Here is a 26,437-nt window from a genome sequence, read left to right as displayed (position 1 = left end):
GACACGAGTTTCACCAATTTCAATAGATACAAGAGAAAAGAATGCAATATGTAAAATAATACTTAAAGAGTATTAAGGCAATGTCTGTGTTGAATAGCACACAAAGGAGATCTTTTTAGTAAAACTTTTGGGTTTTTTCTAAAAAAAAATTTAATAAATGTGAACAGTTTCCATTTTTCAGTCAATTATCACAATTTGATACCTTTCCTGCAAAGCACACACTCACACATAATAAATAAATCACACATTCAAAGAGTCTGAAGTTGAAGCTGATACGTTTTCCTTTGCACAGTTCAGTCATTAACTAAAACAAAATGTTACAACTCCAATAAGAAGTGAGACTAGCAGGACACAAATCACTAACACATCACTCAGATTTCACTGTCTATCGAAATCTCTCCTATGGTAACAACAAGCTGATTGAACGTAGGTCTGTCACGTGGACTCTCAGACCAGCAACTAAGAAGAAGACTTTGTAAAGATTGAGGTGCTGCTTTATGTGGTTTCCACTGTAGTTCATGTTTCTTCAAAGCAGTGAGAACTGCTTCATCACTCATTTTGGGGAATGGAAGCTCTCCTTGGTGGAACATCTCCCACACAAGGCAAGCAAATGCATAGACATCAGACTTTGTTGAATAATCATCTTCAAATACTGCTTCATAAGGCATCCACCTCAAAGGTATCATCTGACAAATGACAAGAATACACACAATCAGTAATTAAATAACAATAATATAACTGTAAATAAAAAGAGCCAAATCTGTTCACTGAATGATTTGGCACAGGATCAAAATTTTTAAGGCTTTTTTGGCAACTCACCAAGTAATGAAAGAAGAATAAGAAACAGAAGGAGTGTGTATACTTTCAAATGATGTTGAACTAGCTACCAAGCAATCAAGATTATTAAAGTTATATAGGGCAAGTTAAAAACTTAATTACTGTGTATACGTGGCAGAGGCACCACAGTAACAGAAACGAGGCCACATGGTTCATGTGGTAAGGTAAGTGCCAAATGTTTCAGTGTAACTATATACTGGATGTTGTTTTCATCCTAATAGATTTTTTCTTTGATGATGGGCATTCTTCTCACCAAAAATCTTTTGATGGGCACATAATATTTTCCACAAAGAACATGCAATATAGCACTGTTGGTTGAAAGACCCTAAGACATCATTCAATGGTCCAACCACCTTACTGGAGAGTGTTTCGTCCTTTATTTAAAGGCATATTTTCTTGGTGAAATGTGAATGTTGTACCTGAAGCATATGTAGTTTAGCCAATTTATTACAAGACTCTGTGTGTGTGTGTGTGTGTGTGTGTGTGTGTGTGTGTGTGTGTGTGTGTCTGTGTGTGTGTGTGTGTGTGTGTGTGTGTGTGTGTGTGTGTGTGTGTTTGTTGTTGTTAGTGGTGGTGGTGGTTTTGGTGGTGCTTGTATATATCCTATTTCTTTTAACCAGAACCACTGTGATAGCATGCACCATGCACAATGCAGTGGATCACAGTCAACACTGACATGGCATCATTTCATGAGACTGCAGGAAACTTTGTATTCAGTACGGGACACAGGTGCAAAATCTGTTTGTATGCCAGGTCAAGTACTTGAATTAATGAACTATTTTACATATTTCATGTTCAATGGTTGGGTATGTCTCTTAAGTTTTTAAATGGATTATTATGCTATATTATATCCACTAATTCAATACAATTTGTAAATGGAATGATAAAATTAGTTCCTTTATCCTTCAAAAAACTTAGGAGAGTGTTTGAGATTTATTATCACTATTGATTTTATATTATAAAATTTATCCTTCTGTTTCTTATTATAAACACATACAGTTAGCTAAATTCATGTTCCAGAGATCACTTTCATGATAAATTATAATTATGTGGAATGCATCACTTTTACATATTTACAAATTAATTTACTTTTTGAATGTATATAGCAAATTAATTTGTAAATATGGTTAGATGAAGCCATTTCTCAAATACACACAGGGGTTAGTTAGTAATTCCTACCCACCACCTCTTACAGGTTAAAAAATAGAAATTCTTCTGAAGAATAGGATTTCCCAAGGAGAAACTTTTTCAGTTTATTTTAAAAGTTTACTTTTCTTCCTGTCAGACATTTCATATCACTGCATAAATGATTAAAAATTTTGACTTCAGCATTGTGCACCCCCTTTAGTGCTAAAGACAACCATAATGTGATGTAATACCTTCTAGTATTTTAATTATGTACATCATTGTTACTTAGAACTGAAAGCAACAAGCTTAATGAGGGAATAAATATACTGTGAAGCAGTAGTCAGAATGCCCAACTCCCTTAACAGATGTCGATACGACAATAGTGGGTGAGCACCACATGTTATTCTTACAGCACATGTCTGTTATATGAAGACATTCTGCCTTGAAGATGAACAGTCACAGAAATTTCGGTAACTATTGATATGCCAACTTGGATTTAAGAAAGCATTGCCCTAGAACATTATTCCATATGACATTATTGAATGAAAATATGTCAATTTACTAATTTGCTGACCCCAAGATTTGCAATAATTCTAAGTGCAAATGTGGCTGAATCAAGTTGTTTTAGGAGTTCCAAAGTGGGCTTTTTCCAGTTTAAATTCTCACCAGTATGTACACCTAAAAAATTTTAACTTCCAACCTATTTATTATTTCTTCACCATGTGTTAGTTATCCCTTGTGTACTACCTCTAGAGGTACATAACTGAATATATTGTCTCCTATTGAAATTGTGAGTGAGACCATTTACAGAAAACTAATCACTGATAGTTTTAAGAACATTGTTTACCATTTTGTCTATGTCATATGTATGTCTGGACTGTTGACAATAATAGTCCATCCACAAAAAGAACTAATTCTGCTTGTTGTTTATTACACAGAGAATTGTTTACATAAATGAGGAGCAACAGTGAATCTAAGATTAAGCCTTGGGGAAACCCACACATGATTTCTCCACAGTCAGATGAATCTCTGCTGATCACATTGGTTGAATTACTAAGCACAATTTTGCGCATTCTTTTGATTAGATAAGACATTATACATTGGTTGGGTATAACATGAATTGCATAAAACCTCAATTTGTCCAGGAGAATATTGTGAAACACACAGTTAAATGTACTGCTTGTAAACTTTGGCGAGTGAGCATGTAAATAAAATTCTCAGTTGAGCAACTCCTCAGAAACTCTAATTGATTTACTGAGCATGTTCCTAGAAGACATTATCTTCTCAAAGGTTTTTTAAAATGACTCATTAGTTTAACACGTCAGAAGTTATTGGCATCTCCTCACTCACATTTGTTATAGAGGAGTTTAGCATATTTCAATATCTCTGGAAAGATACCACGAGTTAGTGATGCATTATGTAGTTAAGATAATACATGGGTCATTACAGGGGAACAAATCTTTCGTATTCAATTGGAAACAACCTCAAATCCAGGTGAGCTTTTATTTTTGAGAGAATATACAGGGTGAGTCAGGAGGAAAGGTGCATGCTTTGAGGGGTGATAGTGTTACTCAACAAAAAACTTTGTATGTGTCACAGTACAAGATTAAACTATATTAAATTTCCTCCAAAAATGGGCCAATTCATTTTTTCTCTAGAACTAATGGTCTGTGCAAAGAGAGCACGAGAATGTCGAAAAACTTGCTCAATGCACATGTGCTGTCGCTTATGTAGTTTTTGGAGGCCAATATGAGGTAGCATATTGAAGTAGATGGGTAGGCCATATAATTAATGAGGAGGCACTGAATAGAATTGGAAAGAAGAGAGATTTGTGGCACAACTTGACAAGAAGAAGGAATCGGTTGATTGGGCATACTCTAAGGCATCAAGGGATCACCAATTTAGTATTGGAGGGCAGCGTGGAGGTTAAAAATCGTACAGGGAGACCAAGAGATGAATACACTAAACAGATTCAGAAGGATGTAGGTTGCAGTAGGTACTGGGAGATGAAGAAGCTTGCACAGGATAGAGTAGCATGGAGAGATGCATCAAACCAGTCTCTGTACCGAAGGCCACAACAACAACATTGGGGTAGCAAGTTGAGACAAACAGTTTGATACGGGACACTTGTGGTCTATCAAGTCAGGAAATATTAGGCCTCAAGCTAAGGGATTTAACAAGGTGGAGGTGGTTCCTCTTGCTACAGTTATACTCCTTAAATACTCATATTTACTTCTTTTTTCAGTTATCTCAATGATACACATACTTCAGTTGAAATAGCTAATTTCTTAATCAAAACGATGCTGCAAAACTTTATTGTTCCCCAAGGGGGAGGTTAGCATGAGAAAAAGATTGAATAATCAACGAAAGGATAACATTCTACGAGTCGGGGTGTGGAATGTCAGAAGCTTGAACGTGGTAGGGAAACTAGAAAATCTGAAAAGGGAAATGCAAAGGCTCAATCTAGATATAGTAGGAGTCAGTGAAGTGAAGTGGACGGAAGACAAGGATTTCTGGTCAGATGAGTATCGGGTAATATCAACAGCAGCAGAAAATGGTATAACAGGTGTAGGATTCATTACGAATAGGAAGGTAGGGCAGGGGGTGTGTTACTGTGAACAGTTCAGTGACCGGGTTGTTCTAATCAGAATCGACAGCAGACCAACATCGACAACGATAGTTCAGGTATATATGCCGACATCGCAAGCTGAAGATGAACAGATAGAAAAAGTGTATGAGGATATTGAAAGGGTAATGCAGTATGTAAAGGGGGGCGAAAATCTAATAGTCATGGGCGACTGGGATGCATTGGTAGGGGAAGGAGTAGAAGAAAAGGTTACAGGAGAATATGGGCTTGGGACAAGGAATGAAAGAGGAGAAAGACTAATTGAGTTCTGTAACAAGTTTCAGCTAGTAATAGCGAATACCCTGTTCAAGAATCACAAGAGGAGGAGGTATACTTGGAAAAGGCCGGGAGATACGGGAAGATTTCAATTAGATTACATCATGGTCAGACAGAGATTCCGAAATCAGATACTGGACTGTAAGGCATACCCAGGAGCAGATATAGACTTAGATCACAATATAGTAGTGATGAAGAGTAGGCTGAAGTTCAAGACATTAGTCAGGAAGAATCAATACGCAAAGAAGTGGGATACGGAAGTACTAAGAAATGACGAGATACGTTTGAAGTTCTCTAACGCTATAAATACAGCAGTAAGGAACAGCGCAGTAGGCAGTACAGTTGAAGAGGAATGGACATCTCTAAAAAGGGCCATCACAGAAGTTGGGAAGGAAAACGTAGGTACAAAGAAGGTAGCTGCGATGAAACCATGGGTAACAGAAGAAATACTTCAGTTGATGGATGAAAAGAGGAAGTACAAACATGTTCCGGGAAAATCAGGAATACAGAAATACAAGTCGCTGAGGAAAGAAATAAATAGGAAGTACAGGGAAGCGAAGACGAAATGGCTGCAGGAAAAATGTGAAGACATCGAAAAAGATATGATTGTCGGAAGGACAGACTCAGCATACAGGAAAGTCAAAACAACCCTTGGTGACATTAAAAGCAACGGTGGTAACATTAAGAGTGCGACGGGAATTCCACTGTTAAATACAGAGGAGAGAGCAGATAGGTGGAAAGAATACATTGAAAGCCTCTATGAGGGTGAAGATTTGTCTGATGTGATAGAAGAAGAAACAGGAGTCGATTTAGAAGAGATGGGGGATCCAGTATTAGAATCGGAATTTAAAAGAGCTTTGGAGGACTTACGGTCAAATAAGGCAGAAGGGATAGATAACATTCCATCAGAATTTCTAAAATCATTGGGGGAAGTGGCAACAAAACGACTATTCACGTTGGTGTGTAGAATATATGAGTCTGGCGACATACCATCTGACTTTCGGAAAAGCATCATCCACACAATTCCGAAGACGGCAAGAGCTGACAAGTGCGAGAATTATCGCACAATCACCTTAACAGCTCATGCATCGAAACTGCTTACAAGAATAATATACAGAAGAATGGAAAAGAAAATTGAGAATGCGCTAGATGACGATCAGTTTGGCTTTAGGAAAAGTAAAGGGACGAGAGAGGCAATTCTGACGTTACGGCTAATAATGGAAGCAAGGCTAAAGAAAAATCAAGACACTTTCATAAGATTTGTCGACCCAGAAAAAGCGTTCAACAATATAAGATGGTGCAAGCTGTTCGAGATTCTGAAACAAGTAGGAGTAAGCTATAGGGAGAGACAGGTCATATACAATATGTACAACAACCAAGAGGGAATAATAAGATTGGACGATCTAGAACGAAGTGCTCGTATTAAGAAGGGTGTAAGACAAGGCTGTAGCCTTTCGCCCTTACTCTTCAATCTGTACATCGAGGAAGCAATGATGGAAATAAAAGAAAGGTTCAGGAGTGGAATTAAAATACAAGGTGAAAGGATATCAATGATACGATTCGCTGATGACATTGCTATCCTGAGTGAAAGTGAAGAAGAATTAAATGATCTGCTGAACGGGATGAACAGTCTAATGAGTACACAGTATGGTTTGAGAGTAAATCGGAGAAACACGAAGGTAATGAGAAGTAGTAGAAATGAGAACAGCGAGAAACTTAACATCAGGATTGATGGTCACGAAGTCAATGAAGTTAAGGAATTCTGCTACCTAGGCAGTAAAATAACCAATGATGGACGGAGCAAGGAGGACATCAAAAGCAGACCCGCTATGGCAAAAAAGGCATTTCTGGCCAAGAGAAGTCTACTAATATCAAATACCGGCCTTAATTTGAGGAAGAAATTTCTGAGGATGTATGTCTGGAATACAGCATTGTATGGTAGTGAAACATGGACTGTGGGAAAACCGGAACAGAAGAGAATTGAAGCATTTGAGATGTGGTGCTATAGACGAATGTTGAAAATTAGGTGGACTGATAAGGTAAGGAATGAGGAGGTTCTACGCAGAATCGGAGAGGAAAGGAATATGTGGAAAACACTGATAAGGAGAAGGGACAGGGTGATAGGACATCTGGTAAGACATGAGGGAATGAGTTCCATGGTACTAGAGGGAGCTGTAGAGGGCAAAAACTGTAGAGGAAGACAGAGATTGGAATACGTCAAGCAAATAATTGAGGACGTAGGTTGCAAGTGCTACTCTGAGATGAAGAGGTTAGCACAGGAAAGGAATTCGTGGTGGGCCGCATCAAACCAGTCAGTAGACTGACGAAAAAAAAAAAAAAGAAGTAATTTCATGATTTACGAAAACAAGGGAATAATTAGTTTCCCTGAAAAAAGCGAATTTAAAATTATAAACTTCTACAGAACATTTGAAGTTGTGATTTTCAGTGAGCAAACAGCTAGTTGTATATAGAATTATATAGCTCAGTCAAAAGAACAGCTAGTTGTATATAAAATTATATAGCTCAGTCAAAAGCCCTCATGTTCCTCATACAAGTAAACGTCTTACTTTTCCAGAAATTTCCTATTGCGAAAATTATTCGTAATCAAAGCTTTCATTTTCCAGAATGTTTTAATCTTAAATTTTGATTATTTCCAGATTTTTTTTTTATTTATTTTTTTTTTTTTTAATTCAGAAAATGCTCAATTCTACTAGAAAAATGAGTTAGTTTATCATTTCTTTTACCTATAAACTTTCAATTTTAGCCAATTTTAGTAGGCTTTGTGAATCACCACAGGAGGATAAATAACATTAACATGGTTCCTATGATATGTCAACCTTCTCATTATCCAATCCATAGCTAAACAAACATGTTATTTTGCTCAGTACACTGTTTTATCCACTGATTTTGCTATCTTTCCTATTATAAATAAAAAAATAACAACAAATTTTAGTTATTTTTTTGTAAGCACTTCTATAAATAATTGTGCAGGACAATGCTTCATGCAGTCCTCATCTAGCAACCAGCATGTGTACATCCAAGTACCAACTGTGTCTGTACCATTATGACACTTTTTTGAGGCAGTTCATGGTAGTTATTCAGAATATTAACATAATGTAGTTTGCTAAGTGTTTAAAGAATGTACAATACTACCTTCACAATTAAATTGTGACTATCTCTGTGAACATTTCTGTTTCATTTATTTAGTCAATAGTATACAGTCAATTAATAATGGAAACTGAACAGCTTCTAGTATGGTGACTGTGTAATCGAACCTAACTTCAAGTTATATGTCTATCAGAAATGGATTCAGAAAGTGTACTGAAAATATGTTCTGACTGTCAGATATTTGTACATAATAGAAGTGCTGACCTGATATGAATATAAATTATGGTATATGAGCTGATTATCATGATATATGAGCATTAATAAATGTGGAAAGTTGTTAAGCTAATAACAGCAGTGTTGTGGTCATCATTTAAAAACTTTTCAATGAACTACATTACAGCAAGAAGCTAGACAACAGAAAGCAGCAATACTCCACCAAGACATAAGACAGGTTAGTTATGTTCCAAATGGTTATAGATATTGGACATGCATATGAGGAAGGCACAGCATATGTTACATTGCAGTGACAAATAAAGGGAGGAGAAAACTGAATTTTCACCATCTCTCTCTGAAGTAGAATGAAATTTGTGCTTAATAAGCAATCATTCACAATTTTTATGTGCTTTCCACAATTTAAGCAAAAAAGAAAGGTGAATGGATTGTGGCACTATCTAAAAATGCCAGCACTATACACAATAAACAAAATAACTGCTAGAAACTGTTCAAATGAAAATTACTGTTTACTTGAATGCACACGAATATGGTTTACCTGGTTATGATGACTGCAGTATTCTTTACTATAAGTGTCCTTGCACAGACCTGGCAAAGAAACTTTGACCGTGAGATTTGATGCAATAAGGCAGTTTCTCGCAGCAAGATCTCTGTGCACCAGTCTATGGTTGGCAAGATGCTCCATTCCTTGAGCAACTTGGTTAGCTAGTTGAATAATCTGTGTAACTGATAGCTGTGGAGGTTGAGGCCGCTGACTTTTGGTACGGATTCCATCTTTTCCTCCTCGAGTTGCAAGAAGGAATTGTTTGAGGTCACCCTGCAATGTTTACCATTTACAGAACACGAAATGTATATTAACAGGCATTCAAATTCAACAGTCATTATTCTCAAATGTAAATGCGAGATTATTAACTTTTCCTGACAGTCTAATGCTGCCAGATGCAGAATAGATAACACAGATTTTTAAGTCTCTATAGTCGAGTCAGTGTAAGCTGTTGCCAGCTTTTAACTATGAAGTGCAAATGACTGCAGGTGAAAACGACAGCTATCTATAGAGCTCTGACAACACTAAGGCACTGTCACAGAGATGTTTACAAAATCACATAATGTGACTAGTTGCAGTAGGCACGTGAAGCTATTGTGCCAAGTCCACTGCAACTGTCAAGGATCTCCTTATTACAATGACTCAACTGTAGATTTTCAGATTTCTCCACCATTCACCCAGTGAACAAATGACATATGAGTCCTGAATTCAAGAACTCCATGTCTGTTTCTTCTGATTTGCACATTTATTTAGTTAGCACAAGTTGTGATGTGATGACAACGAGAAAGTACAGTTGGTCAGAGCAATGAAAGGTCAAGGGACTGGATTCAAGCTCCATTTCAGCATATGGTTTTAATACATTGGAAAGTTTCGAGATGGAATTTTCAATAATCTTTCAGACAATGTCCCTCCTTGGCTCAGCACAAAGATTGCGGACAGGTCCATTGCAGACATTGTAATGTGTCAGGTGAAGAAACATTGCAGTGAAGTGACCAATGGCAAAACTGATGTATGTCATAATTCATAGATAGCGAAAAAGACAAACATTTTGTAATTACTGTTAAATTTGCCAATCTTAATTTTAATAAGCCGCAAGACTACAAATGTTTCTACACTTTAAAAAGCATGTTGTTGGATGTCAAGTTACTATTATTTTATATAAAACTGTTTTTGGAAAAATAGTATTTTCAAATTGCATACCTCAAAAGTAACTGTTGTGAAATGTTAATCACTGAAACAAGAATCTGGGGGAAAGTTAGTAGTAGAAGTTTTCCCACGATTGAAATGAAAAGTAGAATCATTCTGGTTTGACTGTTTCAGAAGAATATTTTATTCATGTTTGTACTTATACTGTGATTTCATTTGGGTGAAATGTATCAATACATTTTAAAATGCTGAACTTTATATCTGCAGTCTTACAGTATTGTAAATGTTAATTGTAAGTCTGTTTTCTTAAACATGTTAATAGTGACATATAAAACTGCAATTCTTGTGTGATATAAATAATAGGGTGTCAGATCCCCAATCAGGCAGTCCTGAGTCAGTAGAAAGGCAAGCACAGCTTGTATTCATTGTGTCAACGGATGATGTAACGTGAAAAGTTATGTTCCAATACAGAGTCAAAATATATATATCAGTCTCCCTTATTTAGTTAGAGAGATCATACGTGCATTAATAATCATTTTATGCTATCTGCAGTGAAGAAACATGCTGACAACAAAGAAAATTACTGGTTAAGTATATACATGATGACCATTTGCTACAATTTTTATCGGTAACTGTAAAAATCTCCACACATTATTTGAAGTAAATTAGAAGCCAATTTTAATGTAATTTTTGAACCATTTAAAGCAGACTGTTACAGATGAAAAATATATTAGGTTTTCCTTTCAATGTCAAATATGTTCCCAGACCCATTAAAGATTTGCATTTTTTCTGTTTCAGTTATTTTCTTTTACTTCTATCTATGCCTCTCACATTTCCTATTTCCACCTACTCCTTACCCAAAAACTAACAAGTGCCAGCTAAAGATATCATTGAGTCAGATGAAATGTCCACATATGTCTAAATGAAAATTCAGTAATAATACTAACACATTTAAAAAGATGGTTTCTGTTTTAACCTCCCATAAGACCATATCTCTTTAAATAAAGTTTCCAAGAAATAAGGATGATTAAAAGAAAGGTTACTCACAATCCACAATGGAGCAGCTGGAAGTAGCATTTATGTGTGCATGAGATGTGATTGCTTGTGTGAACGTGTGTGTTTTTCTTTTTCTGAAGAAGGCTTTCGCCAAAATCTCAATGCATAACACTCTTTTCACTGTACCTGTCTGCAACTCAACATGTTATCTTTAGAGTGAGTAGCAATGTATCCTCTTCAAAATATGGTCAATATCTACAATTTCTGTTTCGCAAAATCTGATACATAATCTTCTATCAAGCTGATTACACTGGTGCCTCTATAATTATTACAATTCTGTCTGTTTCCTTTTTTTTTTTTTTGTTGATGGAACTTATTTCAAAAATATTAAAATCCTGTGGTAGCTTTTCACCATTCCTCATAAGTTTATTAAAGAAGCATGTAAGTATTTCCCATAAAATACTTGGTTCATATTTCACTAACTCCAGTCCAGTGTATTTAATTATGTTTCATGCATTTGACAGTTTTTTCTGCATCATTCCGCATCACTGGTTCCACATTCACAGTAGCTGCACCTTTCACCTGATATACTGTCTATTTGTGCTTATTTCTGTTCTCATTCAATAATTTTTGTACAGTTCCTCCGATTCTTGTACAATAATTATTGGAACATAAGCTTTTTCTACTCTGTCTGCTCTAAGGTGTTTTATTGTTTTCCAGATGTCTCTTACTTTGTGATCTCCTCACACTTTTTGTCACACATAACCTGTTTTGCTCTTGAAATTTCTTTTTTAACCACTCTGTTGCACCCTATCCTCACCGTCTTGTGTCTTAACCACTTCTGATATAGTTGTTTCTTTTCTTTTAGTACTTCTCCCATACCCTCTGTCCACCATTACATATTTGTATTCTTAGAACCATCCTATATTCATACAGTATCTCATACTGCATTATGTCTCCACTCTTTCATCTCATTGTACAATGTTGCAGGCATGGATTCATGGATGTCCCTAATATTATTTAATTTGTAGGCCACTCTCATCTTGTACAGATATCCCATGGAATCTTAGCGAGAGCTCTCCACAAAAATCAACCAATCTTTGGCCACTTCTGTTCTCTATTTACTTGTTTTAAGTTAATAAATGTGGGAAGCTGCAACAGAAAAAATCTACTGCATATCTGTACATGTAAAGCAAGTTGCCAGTTTTTGAATCATTTGGATATCTTATCAAAGTATGACTGGGTATTTGTGCAACTATTTTCAGATAGTACTTCATTATAGATAGCCGGATCATCTGAAAAAAGCATGATGCTACTATTACTGTACTGGTCCATACATATTCCATGCCAAAATATACACTAAATCCTTAATTTTGAAGGGGGGAGAGAGAGAGATATACTCAGTAGGGGGGGGGGGGGGGCAAAAAAAGTGCATTACCCATTTACAAGGATTGTTCACAATATATTCATACTTAATCAAATTTCTTATGAAATACTGTAGGCAATTTACACAAAAATACAGCCTCCTCTGAGTGGTATTCACTTCACTACAACTATTTGTTTCATCCCTTTTAGTATTTTTGACACTCTCCTCTCAAAGCATGTTGCCCTCACTACCATCAGGGTTCTGAACACACATCACTTCTTAAACCCTTTGATAACAGAATCTGCTGATACTGTGTACCACAAAAAAATAATCTACATACAAAGGCTGACTGATGGTCTTTTAATCTTGCCATATGGAGAGAGTATATGATTGCATTCTAAAAGCCAACTGGAATAGTGTTTTTGGATATGCTTTTTAAATAGTTTGTTCATAATGACAACAAGCACCTGAAGTTTTGAAGTCATACTTCCAGGTATAACAGCTACATCTGTCTTCATCACAGCAACTGTATTTTTTGCGTCATGTGTGAGGTGGCCTTTAAAGATATTTGACAGTAGCACAGCTCTCTTACTGCGCAGCACATCAGATCAGTGAATTCAAAGAGTAGCTAGCCAGTCCATCATTATTTCTGCTGTGATGCATCGTTCTCCTTTGCAATTAATCACTAACCCCTATGAGAAATTTGCCTATGGCAAAAATTATGTGCTTCAGACTAATGCAGGGGACAGCTTTCCTCTGTCTGAATGAACTGCATAACATCAAGGTATTCTTTGTTTTTCATTTCCATTTGTTGACATTGAGATTCTTTGCAACACTTGATGCACTGCTTGGAATTTGTCAAGAGATGGGCTTCGGTTGTCATTGTCATTATGGCATACAGGGTAAGATTACATGCTCCTGGAAACAGACAAGATTGCCTGTAATGTCTTCTGGCAATCTTTGTGCTAGTGAAGCACTTCATCTAATAGAGAAGCAACTTCTGCACACACCTGTGGCACCATATGATATGCTCACAAAATTCTGTTTGTAGTATGTTTAAGGTCTTCAATTTTACAAAGCCTTTAATTGGGTTATCTGTCGATAGATGAGTAACACAACTTTACTTTTATCTTTTGATTTGAGGGCTAAGCTTCATAACAGTAATGACTTTACAGAGACATCTGCAATCTGAAGAAATCCTTTCATAATTGAACCATTTTTACTTCATCACTATTAGCTCAAAATGATTTTCAGGTTTTAAAAATGACACATTTTCTCCTCTAATAGTCATAAAAAAATAATTCAAATTATATGTGAAATTTAATTTTGGTGCTGCTTCCTAATGTTGTTAATAATTGCATTGGTCAACAATATAAATGTTAAAAAAGTAATTTTATCTGATTCTTATGTATTTGCAACTGCCAAATCGAAAAATGAAGTCAGGAATGTTCCATTGCACACCGGGTTTTGTAATATTGAGAAATAGTTTTCTTGCTTATTAGCACTGTGTGTTAATTGTAGTTATTAAATGAATAAAATTTTATATAATTGGATAAACAATTGCCATATTTACTTTAGGCGATTGTTGTCTGTGACTTCAGGAATGACAACAGTGTTCAACAACTGACTGTTCCTCACAATTATGGTTTACCTGCCCAGTACAAGGTTTGCTCCAACAACAGATGGCCGGCCGCGGTGGCCGTACGGTTCTAGGCACTTCAGTCCGGAACCGTGTGACTACTACGGCCGCAGGTTCGAATCCTGCCTCGGGCATGGATGTGTGTGATGTCCTTAGGTTAGTTAGGTTTAAGTAGTTCTAAGTTCTAGGGGACTGATGACCTCAGATGTTGAGTCCCATAGTGCTCCAAACCATTTGAACCAACAACAGATAAGAAAGAAGATCTGTTACAAATGTAAAGTGTCCCACTTAGTTGGGACAGAGGAGTTGAAACTTTATTTAATGAGAGAAGCTAATCCTGTTTGTTTTTCAGCTATCAACTGACAAGTGCTGTGTCAGTTAAAAACACTGGACTCACATTTGGGAGGACAACAGTTCAAACCAGCATCTGGCCATCTAGATTTAGGTTTTCTATGATTTACCTATGGCATTCCTGGCAAATGCCAGGATGGTTTCTTTGAAAGAGCACAGCCAATTTCTTTTCCCATTCTTGACATAATCCGAGCTTCTGCTCACTCTCTAATGACCTTGATATCACCGGGACATTAAACCCAATTTTTCTTCCTTCCTTCTTTTGTCAAATAATAGTGCATTTTATTAAACACTTTTATTAAACACTGTGTTTTAAAAGGGAGAACATGTCTCGCAAATTTATAATGATAAAAACAAATTTTGTTACATTTGAGGAAAATTCTCCAAAAAAGTGCAGAGGCAAAATTTGACTCCACAAATTAATATGTGTTGTTTTGACAGTGAAATAGCCCAGAATAAGTTTTGGGCTCCTCAATTGTTGTGGCAAATGTGTAACATTATTAAATGGCTGATGAAAGGCATCACCTCATTTGCCTTTTGCAGTTCCTATGATATGGTGGAAACCTAAGGATGATGTAACAGATTGCTACTTCTGCTTGACAAATATGAGTATATCTGGAATTCGTTCAAAGTCCAAACATACTGTTAAACATCCATCTTTAGAATCATCAATTCAACCAGTGCCTCATGTACCAGGTCTTCCCATACCAACTCCATCAGATGACAAAAATGTGACTGAAGATTTTGAAAGTGTTGATGACATTAGTGAATTACAACATTAGAGTGACCCACCCACATTTTGTGGAAGTAGTTACTACAAATTAGCCTCATTTTCGAACATAGAAGGATCTAAATAACTTGTTAGTGATCTCGAGTTACCTAAAAATAAAGCAAAATTGCTTCCTTCAAGACTGAAATGCTGGTACCTCCTGCAGGATGGCACCAAATTAAGTTCTATCCGTGAATTCCAAAAGGTTTTTGAGCATTTATTGTCTGGGCAGGTGGACATATATTTCGGTAATAATTTTGATTCCTTGATGGCGTCACTGGGTGTTGGGTCACTGGGTGTTAAGCTTAAACCTGAAGACTGGCATTTGCTCATTGACTCCTAGAAAACCATCTTGAAATGTGTCTTGTTACATACTGTAAGTAAGTTTCCATCCATTCCTGTAGCTCATATAGTTGATATGAAGCTAAGTTACATGAGCATGCATCACCTGCTATCCAGCAGCTGATATGATAACTATTCATTGTAGATTACTGCAGATTTTAAAGTGACAGCTATACTACTTGGATAATAACTTGGCTGTAAAGAATTTTATTGCTTCTTGTGCATATCGGATAGTAGAGAAAGAAGCAATCATTATATTAAGAAAAACTGGCCATAGAGAGAGTCATTCAGTCCAGGAAAGGAAAATGTTTTCATTAACCACTTGTAAGAATCGATTAGATCTAATTGTCTCCATTAAATATCAACCAAGGTTTGATTAAGAATGTAGTAATATGAATCAATCATAATGGGATCACATTGTTCTTCCTAAAAACTAAGTTCACAACCAGGAAACTACAGTCCTGAACACTACAGAGAACCAGTCAGTAAGTTGATTGAGAACTGTAACATCATGAGATGATCCTCAAGCAAAGTATACATACATTTTATGTAAGCAAAAAAACTAGTTAAGACTTTACGTTTACTCAAATGTATAATTACCAGAAATGTTATAAACGTTATTACTAACAATCTTTGGTTGATGGAAAAGTTCTGTAAAAAGATTGCAAATCAACACAAAAAAGTTAGAAATAATTACTTATTATACTTCTTTTGAAATTAAAAATCTTAAATTTTGTTGACCAGTGTTATTAACCATATCCTGTACTCGATTGAGTTCACATATGTTAAAACCATGACCTTTACATGAGAAAATGAAAGTGAAGGGAGTATATTATAGCAATTCATTATACAAGTTTAGTTATTTAAAAAATTTACACAGCCAAGATAACAAAGGTAAATGGTACGGTGTTTCACAATATAAAACTTACCCAGTCAGTGTACTCAAGCACCATGTAATGAGGCTCTGCATCACGACATAAACCTACAAGTTTCGCTATATTCTCATGTTGTAATCTGTGAAACATATCTAACTGTCTGCGAAATTCTTGCAGTAAGTTTTCATCCCTTGTGGACTGTAGTGCTTTTATCATGACAACAGAATCTTTGTCTTCTTTTTCTTTAACTTTATCATCACCTTCCAGATGCAAGCCTCTCATCTTGGCTAAAAATACTTCACCAAAGTCACAGTGCCCTATAAAATACATGTCCTCCATTTTACAGAAACAAAAACAGTTCAATGAAAAATCATCATTTTTATTGAATATTTTCACAAAGGGCCCCTGTAGTTAAATGATTATGTGGTAAAAGTATACAATACAGGTTGGTATGATCTAAGTGAAACATGATTACAGTATTCTAAAGCTATACAGTAGTTCACAGGTTTTTTTTTTCATGTAATTAATACAGTTGTTACTTAATAATAAAATTTCATCTAACTGTGGTTTTAACTAGCATTCCAGACCTTTTTTTGTGAATGGTCAGCAACAGCCCATTTCCCAGATCAAAAGCCAGATTATCTATGGTAGGGATATCAGTCAAATAGTATGACCAGCCACAAAGGATTTTAAAATGCTTTTACTTTAGAGCTATAAACAGTTTCAGGCATTCATGACTATCTTCAGATGGCTAACAACAAGCTGTAGTTGACAACAATTATGTTACTGCTAACATTAGCCATCCAAAGATGGGCATGAATGCCCAAAACCAGTTACAGCTCTTTGCAGCCCATGAAACAGATATAGGAAGATGTGCACTGCACGTTACAACACTGAAATTCAAGGGTAAAATTAAAACATTTTGGAAGCTCCATGAAAGACGGTCTCTTGTATTTACAGCAAGGAGCATGTTAAAAGTGATGGAATGATTAAAATGTGTAAACAGTGCAACTTTAAGAAGAGAAACAATAGCAATGTTCACTTATATGTTAATAGCATTCTTGAACCGTTTCTTTATAACAAGTCACAGTTAAGACAAGCTTTAATTTCATTTTTTTAGACATAAGAAAGGGCAGAGGAAGCTTAAGAATATTGGACAGAGAATTATGTATTCGTGAAATATTCTTGAATACAAAAGGAACATCTACTGCTTACTACACAAAAATTTGATTAACAGATTAACAATCAGAAATATCTCACCTAAGAGAACTAAACTATGAAGATCCTTGCGAGAGACTGAAACTTTATCATAGCCATTTTTAGAACGCTTGCTGTGGCCAGAACTGTGGGAATGGCCAGTGTCACCTCCATCACCTTCACTCCTTGGACCTGCACCACCTGTCAGGCACAATCCTCCAGTCTCCTTTAGTTCTGTGTGTTCCCCCACAGCTTCACCATTCTCTGCCTTTGTCACTGTTGAAAGATTATAATCAAATACATATTAGTTGCACTTAGCTAGAAGTTTAAATATCTTCTTACAGTGAAGTATGGCAAAACACATGAGTTTGAGAAATGTGATACTGTAAAGTCCTTGGTGGAAATAAATAATGGAAGGAGTAAAAGTAACACCTCACCATATAGTTGAGTCATTGACCAATAAAAGTGTGAACGTAACTTTATGGAGCACAGTATAAGACATGAGAACAAGAGTGGAAATGGATGTGGTCCAAGGGCTACCAAAGTCTGAGACCGAGGGGATACAGTATCATATGACATGTTGTAAGGACAGCTCCCAATATAGATTTCAGAGACGCTGGAGCTGAGGAGGGGGATCTAGGTGACATGAGCTGCGAAGCAGGCATTAAAGTTAAGTGTGTTTTCTCTCCTTCTCTCCTCTAAGGCAGTGCCCATGAAGTTTATAGGTTTTATTAAAATTCCCTGTATAATTCATTTAGTTGCATTATAAAGTTAAGCAGATTGTAACTGTTGGTCTTGTACTTCATGATTCTGAATCATTTTCAGTCTGTACATTCAAAGATAACAGTGTATACAGATTTTTCCATGGGCACAACAGCAGACTGAAATGTAGCTTCATTTATAAACATGGTCAACAACATCAATCAAGATGGTAGTTCATTGATATTTCCATGTGCTATGCTCAGAGCCATACTGTGTGAGGAAACAGGAAGGCAACATTTTTTTCTATTAAAATCAGCTGGTGATTTGTCTGATCACACTTAATTTTTTGCAAGTAAGGAATTGCCCCTGGAAAAGGACTTAAGTATTAATGGGTGAGAGATCCTTGTTTGTTACTAGTGTCTTGTTGGTTTTGTGCTGTTTCTCTCTATTTGATTTGTTTGATGTCCTCTCCATGAAAGAATTGCAGCAGCAAGCAAACTGTAGGGTCCTGTGTACTGCTAGGGTGACATCACAGTAAAATGCAACTGATGGCTACACAATACAAGGCAGAGAATGGCTAAAGAAGCTCAAGTAATACAACAAAAAACAATTGATCCAGATAGAAAATGTTATTTATTTTCATTATATGGTAACCAGTTTCAGTTGTACAAAGACTGGCTTCAGACTAGTAACGTCTCCATCGCTGTCGTGGAGTTAGTGTGTAGAGCTGTTGTAAATGCAAGAAGCACCTTCATGTGTTACCAATGGAGACCTACAGGTCTGTAGACAGTCTATGTGCGACTTGAAATGGTTACCATACCATAAAAAATAAAAACAGAATTTGCAGTCTGGACTGACTGTTTTTTGTTATATTATGATACAAGATCCCTGATGTTCCAGTTATAAGTTCAAGGAACATACAATAACTGAAAAAAAATTGTATCACCAAGAAGGAATTTTGCGACGTAAACAAAAGTTGGCAGGCATGTTTCTACATCTGAAAGATGATGTCTATTTTGCACCAGTCACATAAGAGTGGCACTAGTAGTGCCACTATGAGGATGCATCAGGTTTGCTTTAAATACATGCTGTAATGATTGTGAGTATTAACTACCTCTGAGATTGTACATGGTGAGTTGATATCAGTCAAGAATGCCTTTAAGCCCACATAGATGTCATCACCAAGACTTCTCTAAGTTTCAACAAGGTCAAGTAATACGGCTACGAGAAGCTGGATGTTCTTTCTGCAATATTGCAGAAAGACTTGGCAGGAATGTAGCCACTGTACATGACTGCTGGCAGGGGTGGTCATGAGAATGTATGGTCGCAAGAAGTCCGGGCTCGGATGGCCACGTCGCACTATCAAGAGGGAAGACCAATGTGGCCAGTGGATGGCTCTGGCACATTGTACTGCACCTGCAGCAGCAAATGGAGCAGCAGATGGCACCACATTGACACAACAAACTCTTACAAATCAGTTACTTCAAATACAGCTCCGAGCCCGTCAGCCTGTAGTGTGCATTCCACTGACCCCAAACCACTGCCATTTGTGATGTCATTGGTGTGAAGCGGAGCTCACTGAGGCAGGATGGAGGTCTTTTGTGTTTTCTGATGAAAGCTTGTTCTGCCTCAGTGCCAGTGATGCCCATGTGTTGGTTAGTAGGAGGCCAGTTGAGAGCCTGCAACCGTTCTGTCTCCATGCTAGGCACACTGGACACAAGCTCAGTGTAATTATCTGAGACATTATTTCAATTACAGCAGGAATACTCTCTTGGTTATCCCACATATCCTGACTCAAATTTGTACATCTATCTGACGACTCAACCTGTTGTGCTGCCATTCATGAACAGCATTCAGGGATAATGCTTGCCCACATAACAGTGTTTTAACCCAACATATTTTACAGAGCATCAACATGTTGCCTTAGCCTGTGCTCAATCAGCTTATCTGTCTCCAGTCAAGCACATATGGGATATCATCAGACAACAACTCCAGCATCACCTAAAACAGCATTTACCGTCCCTGTACAGACTGAACCAGTGCAATAGGCATGGAATTCTATCCCACAAACTGACATCCAGCACCTGTACAACACAATGCATGCAAGTTTGCAGGCCTGCATTCAACATTCTGGTGATTACAACGGTTGTTAAAGTACCAACATTTCACACTTGCAATGGCTATCTCATGTTTACATTAGCCTGTGATCTTGCAATGTTAATCACTTAAATATGTAACCTGGACAAAAGTGTGGCATCGACGTGTACAAACAACATATCTCCATCATTGCAAGGTCTTTGACTTTTTAACCTAATGGCTCGCAACATCTTGCTTGTTCAGCTTGCTGTATGACTTGCTGTAATGTGGACGTTTGTGCTTACTGATATGAAATATATCGAGTCTTACAGTCTTTCTTTTAGTGTAAGACTCGATATATTTCATATCGGTAAGTACAAACATCCACATCACAGCAAGTCATACAGCAAGCTGAATAAGCAAGATGGCATGGGCCATTAGGTTAAAGAGTCAAAGATCTTGCAATGGTGGAGATATGTTGTTCATACTTGACGACACCACAAAAGTATTCTTGAAATTTCATTACTCTATATTGATTACTTTTTGGTGTTGCAATTTTTTCCATCAGTGTATTTGTTAGAAGCATTGTTGAACAAACTTAATGTTTAATTGCAAGTTGAAATTAGCAGATTACTGACTTCACTTGCAATTTTGTGTGTTAATAAATGTCTGTTGATCTGTTATTAACAGATTTGGATATTGCCTATAAAAAGTAGCTAAAGTATTTATGCTGCTAAATGAACTTTAGTTACTTTTGAGAAACAACAAGCAGAAAATAAAACACATATTCTAGTGACTAGTTATAATGTTCAAGGAAATGGCTTTTCCCTTTTGAAAGCCTCTGGGGTAAATTCTGAAAGATTCTTCAAAGTCCTATGTACACATAAGCAGGACCATTTCATACTCAATGAAACATTATTCATAGACAGAATAAAGTAAACACATATTTGTATTTATCATTGGTATGTTACAAGTGTCCAGCATACTTCAAGGCAATTACAGTGCTTCAGTCCGTTTATGTGATACTGAATCCATTATTGGCAGAAATGTATAAATAATACATGTACATTCTGCCCATACATATGAGACATGAGATATTTAATCAATAGGTGCATATGTAGATACATGTATCAATTGTGCAACAAGTATCTGCTGTTTATAATTTTTCTGATTTTCATTTATATGTCAGTTTTAAGTTTTCACCTTCATGTATTTAAAGTACAGAAGAACTTTGTACTTAACATTGAAGTATAAGGAGAAGAGATTCATTGCAAATTAGTTTGGCTGCCTCATCTACGAATGATTTTACATCAAGTGAGTGTTTGCAGAACTGCACTTCCAGTCTGACACAGAAAAGTGAACTCAAAACAGTCAAATCAGTCATAAAGAGATGGAGATGCAAGCTGAAAGGGGCAGTGCTTGTATATATCATCATCAAGTGTTGAGTATAAAATTCTGTTGAGCAACATGTATGCAATTCAAGAATTCTGGAGGATTAGCCATAGAAATCAGTATCCACTAAATTGTGTGGAGAGAGAGACTCACAGAGTGTCACTGCTGGGTTATAAACTAAACTGTGTGTTATAAACTGAACATAAGCTTTATGCATCCATTATTGATTAAATGTTTATGGCAACAACCTTCCATTGAACATAAGAGCACTTCCCAAGCAAGTTGTCACACAGTATAAGTGCTAACACAAGTGCCTTTGTGTATTTGATGTGCAGAATGCTATTAATGTGGTCTGTATTTCAGAACACAAGTTGACACTATAGCCAGAGTGTGGTGTGCATTTAGCAGGTGTGGGCATAATCAGTGCAACACACTACACATGTTACGAACAAGTAAGACTGATTATCATACCAAGTGGAACCTAACAGTGGAAAAAGAGAGAAGTTAAACATACATTGCGAAAACATAGCTGAGACTGGAGGTTTGTTTTTAGAAAACTCAACTTCACAAGTATCACAATAATAGAAATTACAGGATGGAAACAATAAATAAAAATAAAGAAATGGAACTACTGACTTATACAAAAGATGATGTGCTGGATGTAACACATTTTACTAGCTTTCAGGCTAACACCATTTTTCTAGTCTAATTAAACACACCATCACAGTGACACCCAAATGTACCCACACGTGGCTGTGGTGATACTATCATACTATTAGTACAATACTAGTGTCTTCTTTATAGCATCTAATAGGTGTTAGTAACTCTCAGTTTTCACACACACACACACACACACACACACACACACACACATATCCAATATTCCATACTGCATTTTTTTAACCAAACCTACTGTTCAGGAGTATGAAATACACTGAGATAATGTACGTCTTACCTACTGAAACCACCTTTTACTTTGGATGGCACTTAAGTTAAAAACACCTTATCATTAAGTACACATTAATTTCCAAAGCATCTGAAATACCTATGTCGCACTCTGCATCACAGTGCGTGCAACATGTAACAATCCATGCTCTTTGAACATGTTTGGGGGCTGATGATGTAATTCCTGAGTCACAGAGACAAATCTCTATGCTGCTGATTTCTTATATAAAGAAAGTAAAAACACTATCTCTATTGACAACAATCACAATCTGAAAAAGGGTTTCCAATTACTGTTGCTTAAGTCAGAATGACATCATAATACAGAGGAGTGGAAATGAGGAAAGAAATTTCTCTATTTTTACTAAACAGAATTTGAGCACTAAAACCATGTAGGGAGTTCTATGCATACAATCAGTCAACTGAAACGACTGTCTCTTCATGTAGTTTATTACTTGAAATTATTTGCAGTATGGAAAGACATAGCATCTGCAATAGAAGCTACAATGCATCATATGACAGATGGAGTGCATATTGTACTACTTCTCATTTACAACTGTGCAAAATCAGTAAGGAAAAAATTCTGTTAGTTGTATGAGACTATTATTGCTCCCAAACATACCACATTACTCTCATACTGGCAAATTTCAGGTACTACAGCATTCTTATAAGCCCAAAAACAGTACAAATGTAAGATACTTACAAAGTGTATTTGTCCCTTCTGCTCCATTTGCATCCATGTACGCTTGTTTCCTCTTGCGCCTACGATAGCGACACCAAATCATCAGGCCTATTACAAGTACCATGTATGCAGCTGCAGCTGTCAATGTTATTGTCACTGTTTTTGTCATCATTGAATCCTCATCAGACCCTTCCATTGGCCGGTACCCTTCACCACCTATTATTTTATAATTTTCATGATTTTTTTGTTTTTATTTTCAGAAATATTTGACAGTATCAAGTAAGACTTGATTTCACAAATTCAACACTTATTTAAGACAATGAAATAATAATAATAATAATAATAATCAATAACAATAATGAAGACAGAAAATGGTAGCCCAATTTTTCAGAAGCACTCACTTTGTACATAAAGCACAACTTCTTCTCGCTTAAAACCACCACTGTTTCCTGCAGTGCATCCATACCGCCCCTCATCAGACAGCTGTACTTCCTTCACCCACAGCGTACCATTCTTTAGGACTGTAAACCTATAATTTTAATATTAAGAACATAATCAGCTATTCACAGTTATATTCGAGTGTGAGTACAAAGTTTCCTTTCACCAGACAAACAACTTTATTAACAACATTGTAAAATAAAAGTACTTTCCACATTTTCAGTAAAAATTTCGTTTTTTGTACCTGTCCTGCTCTAAAGCACTAAAATTGCTGTTTCTATCCCATTTGATTGTAGGTTTAGGATCACCTTCAGCTATACAATGAATCATAACAGAGTGGCCTTCATATGCTCTTGTTGGATTCTGGGGTAGTACAGTAAATTTTGGTGTCACTGGAACAGTTAATTTGAGAGTGGATTAGGCCATTATGACTGGATTATTAACTGTAAAATTGTTTGTCTTAATGCACTTAATATCTGAATGTAAACTCACCTATTACATCAATGTTTATTGTTGCATTTATAATACCCTGAGTGTTTGTTGCGACACACGTGTATCGTCCCTTGTCATTCATAGTAACTCTAGTAAAAACTAACGTGCCATTGTGGTCTTGCACATGCTTTGGAAGTTCAAACATATTTTCTCCCTCCTAGATGAAACAAAAAATGCATTAAAATATAATCATTAAGCACTGATTAAATCAACTATAGAGTTAATTAGGAGTAGCTACAGAGTAAGGGAATGGTAATGGGGAGAAGCCAACTATTTTCTCCTATTTCTGTGTTTAAACTGAAGTTTTCCAGAAACTTACAGAATCTCGTATTTCTGTACCATCAAAACCTGTTGATGAAATAAATTTTTATTCACTACCAGTTTAAACAAAATTTATCACCATAGAAAATAAAATTATGCAATGCAATCTACCTATTTTCTATCAATAAAACAACTTTCCACTAGTCGGTACTAGAGATCAGAAGTGAGTTCCGTATACTCACTTTAAACTCACCAGTATGTCCAATGACATCATCTCTTATCTCGCAATCTCCATATGCCCAGAGACTCAATTCGCAAATCTCCCTGCCACTGCCCACTTAACCATAAACTCATCACTTGAGTCTTGTGGGGTACATGTGGACTGAGTCTTGTGGGGTACATGTGGACTGAGTCTTGTGGGGTACATGTGGACTGAGTCTCATGGGGTACATGTGGACTGAGTCTCATGGGGTACATGTGGACTCTACCAGTGTGGAGAGATGAGCTAGTACATGAGTTTGCAAGTATAATCAAGTACTTGTGGCATTGCTGCTACATTGGTTGGGCATGAAGACTATTATACCACTACACTGACAGATGAATGAGCTGTGAATATTGCTCAGTAATGATGATCATTATTATTATTATTAATATTATTATTATTATTTTTGTCTGCATGAGGTTCTGCTGTGTGTGTGTGTGTGTGTGTGTGTGTGTGTGTGCAGGCGTGCGCGCGTGAGTGAAAGAGAGAGAGAGAGAGAGAGATGGTGTAAATATGTATCTATGTATATATAACTATGTATCCAGAACAAGATTTTCACTCTGCAGCAGAGTATGTGCTGATATGAAACTTCCTGGCAGATTAAAACTGTGTGTCGGAACGAGACTCAAACTTGAGACTTCGTCTTTCACGGGCAAGTGCTCTATCATCTGAGCTACCCAAGCACGGCTCACACCCCATCCTCACAGCTTATAACTATGTATGTATTTATGCATGCATGTGTATATGCATATGTATGTGTATATATGTACATGTGCATGTATATGTATAAAACTGTGTTTTGAAGACTGCTGTAAATGTATTTTAATATATGATCTCAAATCAGAGAACGTCCAACAGTTACAATGGTGATTAATTATTGAGAAAATTTACATCAGTCTTTGAAAAAGACAACTGCCATGGATATACTTGACATAATTGATATTGTTTCACCAAAGTTACAGATCCTCAGTTTCATTCAATGTTTGAGATGACATTCAGCTTCGAATAACAAACATGAACATTAAATAATGTTATTCTTGATCTCCAGTACAAATAAATACATATAATCACTTTAATATGGTCATCAGTGTTGCCACTATCCACTATTCAAAACAAAAATACAGTGTCATCTGAAGTGTCACATTAGCTATCAGACCAACCATTCCCTGTTACTGCCACACACTGTCAATAATCTGCCTACCTTCATTAGAGCCAACTTTTAATCCATGACAACATAGGTTTGTATGATCAAAGAGTTTCTGTCTGAAACAAGTGATTAGATGTAGAACAAATGCTTGTCATTAGTCTTAGACTGACAAAAAAGCACTGAGAGAACAGAATTATACCACACAAAGCAGTCTATACAGTATTTCTCCTACTGTGCCATCAATAAAAATAAAATAACTTCCTGCATCACTGCTTTCAAGATTAAAATGCATTTATACAATTCCAGAAATTAGGATACTGTCCATTTTTGTGTTTCCTGCTGTTATGTGGAGTTCATTCTGCATACTGACCACTCCTCGTTCATATAAGTTTTGAATAGCTGGGGAGTTTCAATTTCTTGCCTGGATTCTTAGTAAATGCTTTGTCCATAACAAACTGTTTGTCAAGTTCTGTGATGGATTAGATAATATATATTTTAAAAAATCATCAATTTACACTTCATCACATTTCACTGGCCATGGAATTACTGTCAGTAAGATTAAGATGTAAACACTTCAATGTACACCTTGATGATGATTGCATGACCATTGAA

General features: G+C 36.4%; 1 protein-coding gene across 1 annotated transcript in view; it reads right to left on the bottom strand.

Annotated features, from left to right (window-relative positions):
• Positions 1-212: 212 nt before the first annotated feature.
• The window catches only part of LOC126482034 (inactive tyrosine-protein kinase 7-like), a 98,892-nt gene continuing 72,667 nt past the window's right edge, over positions 213-26,437 (bottom strand). Inside the window, exons 9-16 of the mRNA XM_050106006.1 lie at positions 24,156-24,312; positions 23,908-24,055; positions 23,627-23,754; positions 23,247-23,441; positions 17,495-17,707; positions 16,289-16,551; positions 8,745-9,023; positions 213-686 (exon numbers count right to left, since the gene is read on the bottom strand). Coding sequence (XP_049961963.1) covers positions 372-686; positions 8,745-9,023; positions 16,289-16,551; positions 17,495-17,707; positions 23,247-23,441; positions 23,627-23,754; positions 23,908-24,055; positions 24,156-24,312 — 1,698 coding nt within the window. The 3' untranslated portion in view covers positions 213-371. The remainder of the gene's footprint in view (positions 687-8,744; positions 9,024-16,288; positions 16,552-17,494; positions 17,708-23,246; positions 23,442-23,626; positions 23,755-23,907; positions 24,056-24,155; positions 24,313-26,437) is intronic.

Source organism: Schistocerca serialis, chromosome 5, assembly GCF_023864345.2.
Source record: "Schistocerca serialis cubense isolate TAMUIC-IGC-003099 chromosome 5, iqSchSeri2.2, whole genome shotgun sequence".
In the NCBI taxonomy this organism is placed as follows: domain Eukaryota; kingdom Metazoa; phylum Arthropoda; class Insecta; order Orthoptera; family Acrididae; genus Schistocerca; species Schistocerca serialis.
This window is presented reverse-complemented; position numbering and strand designations above follow the sequence as displayed.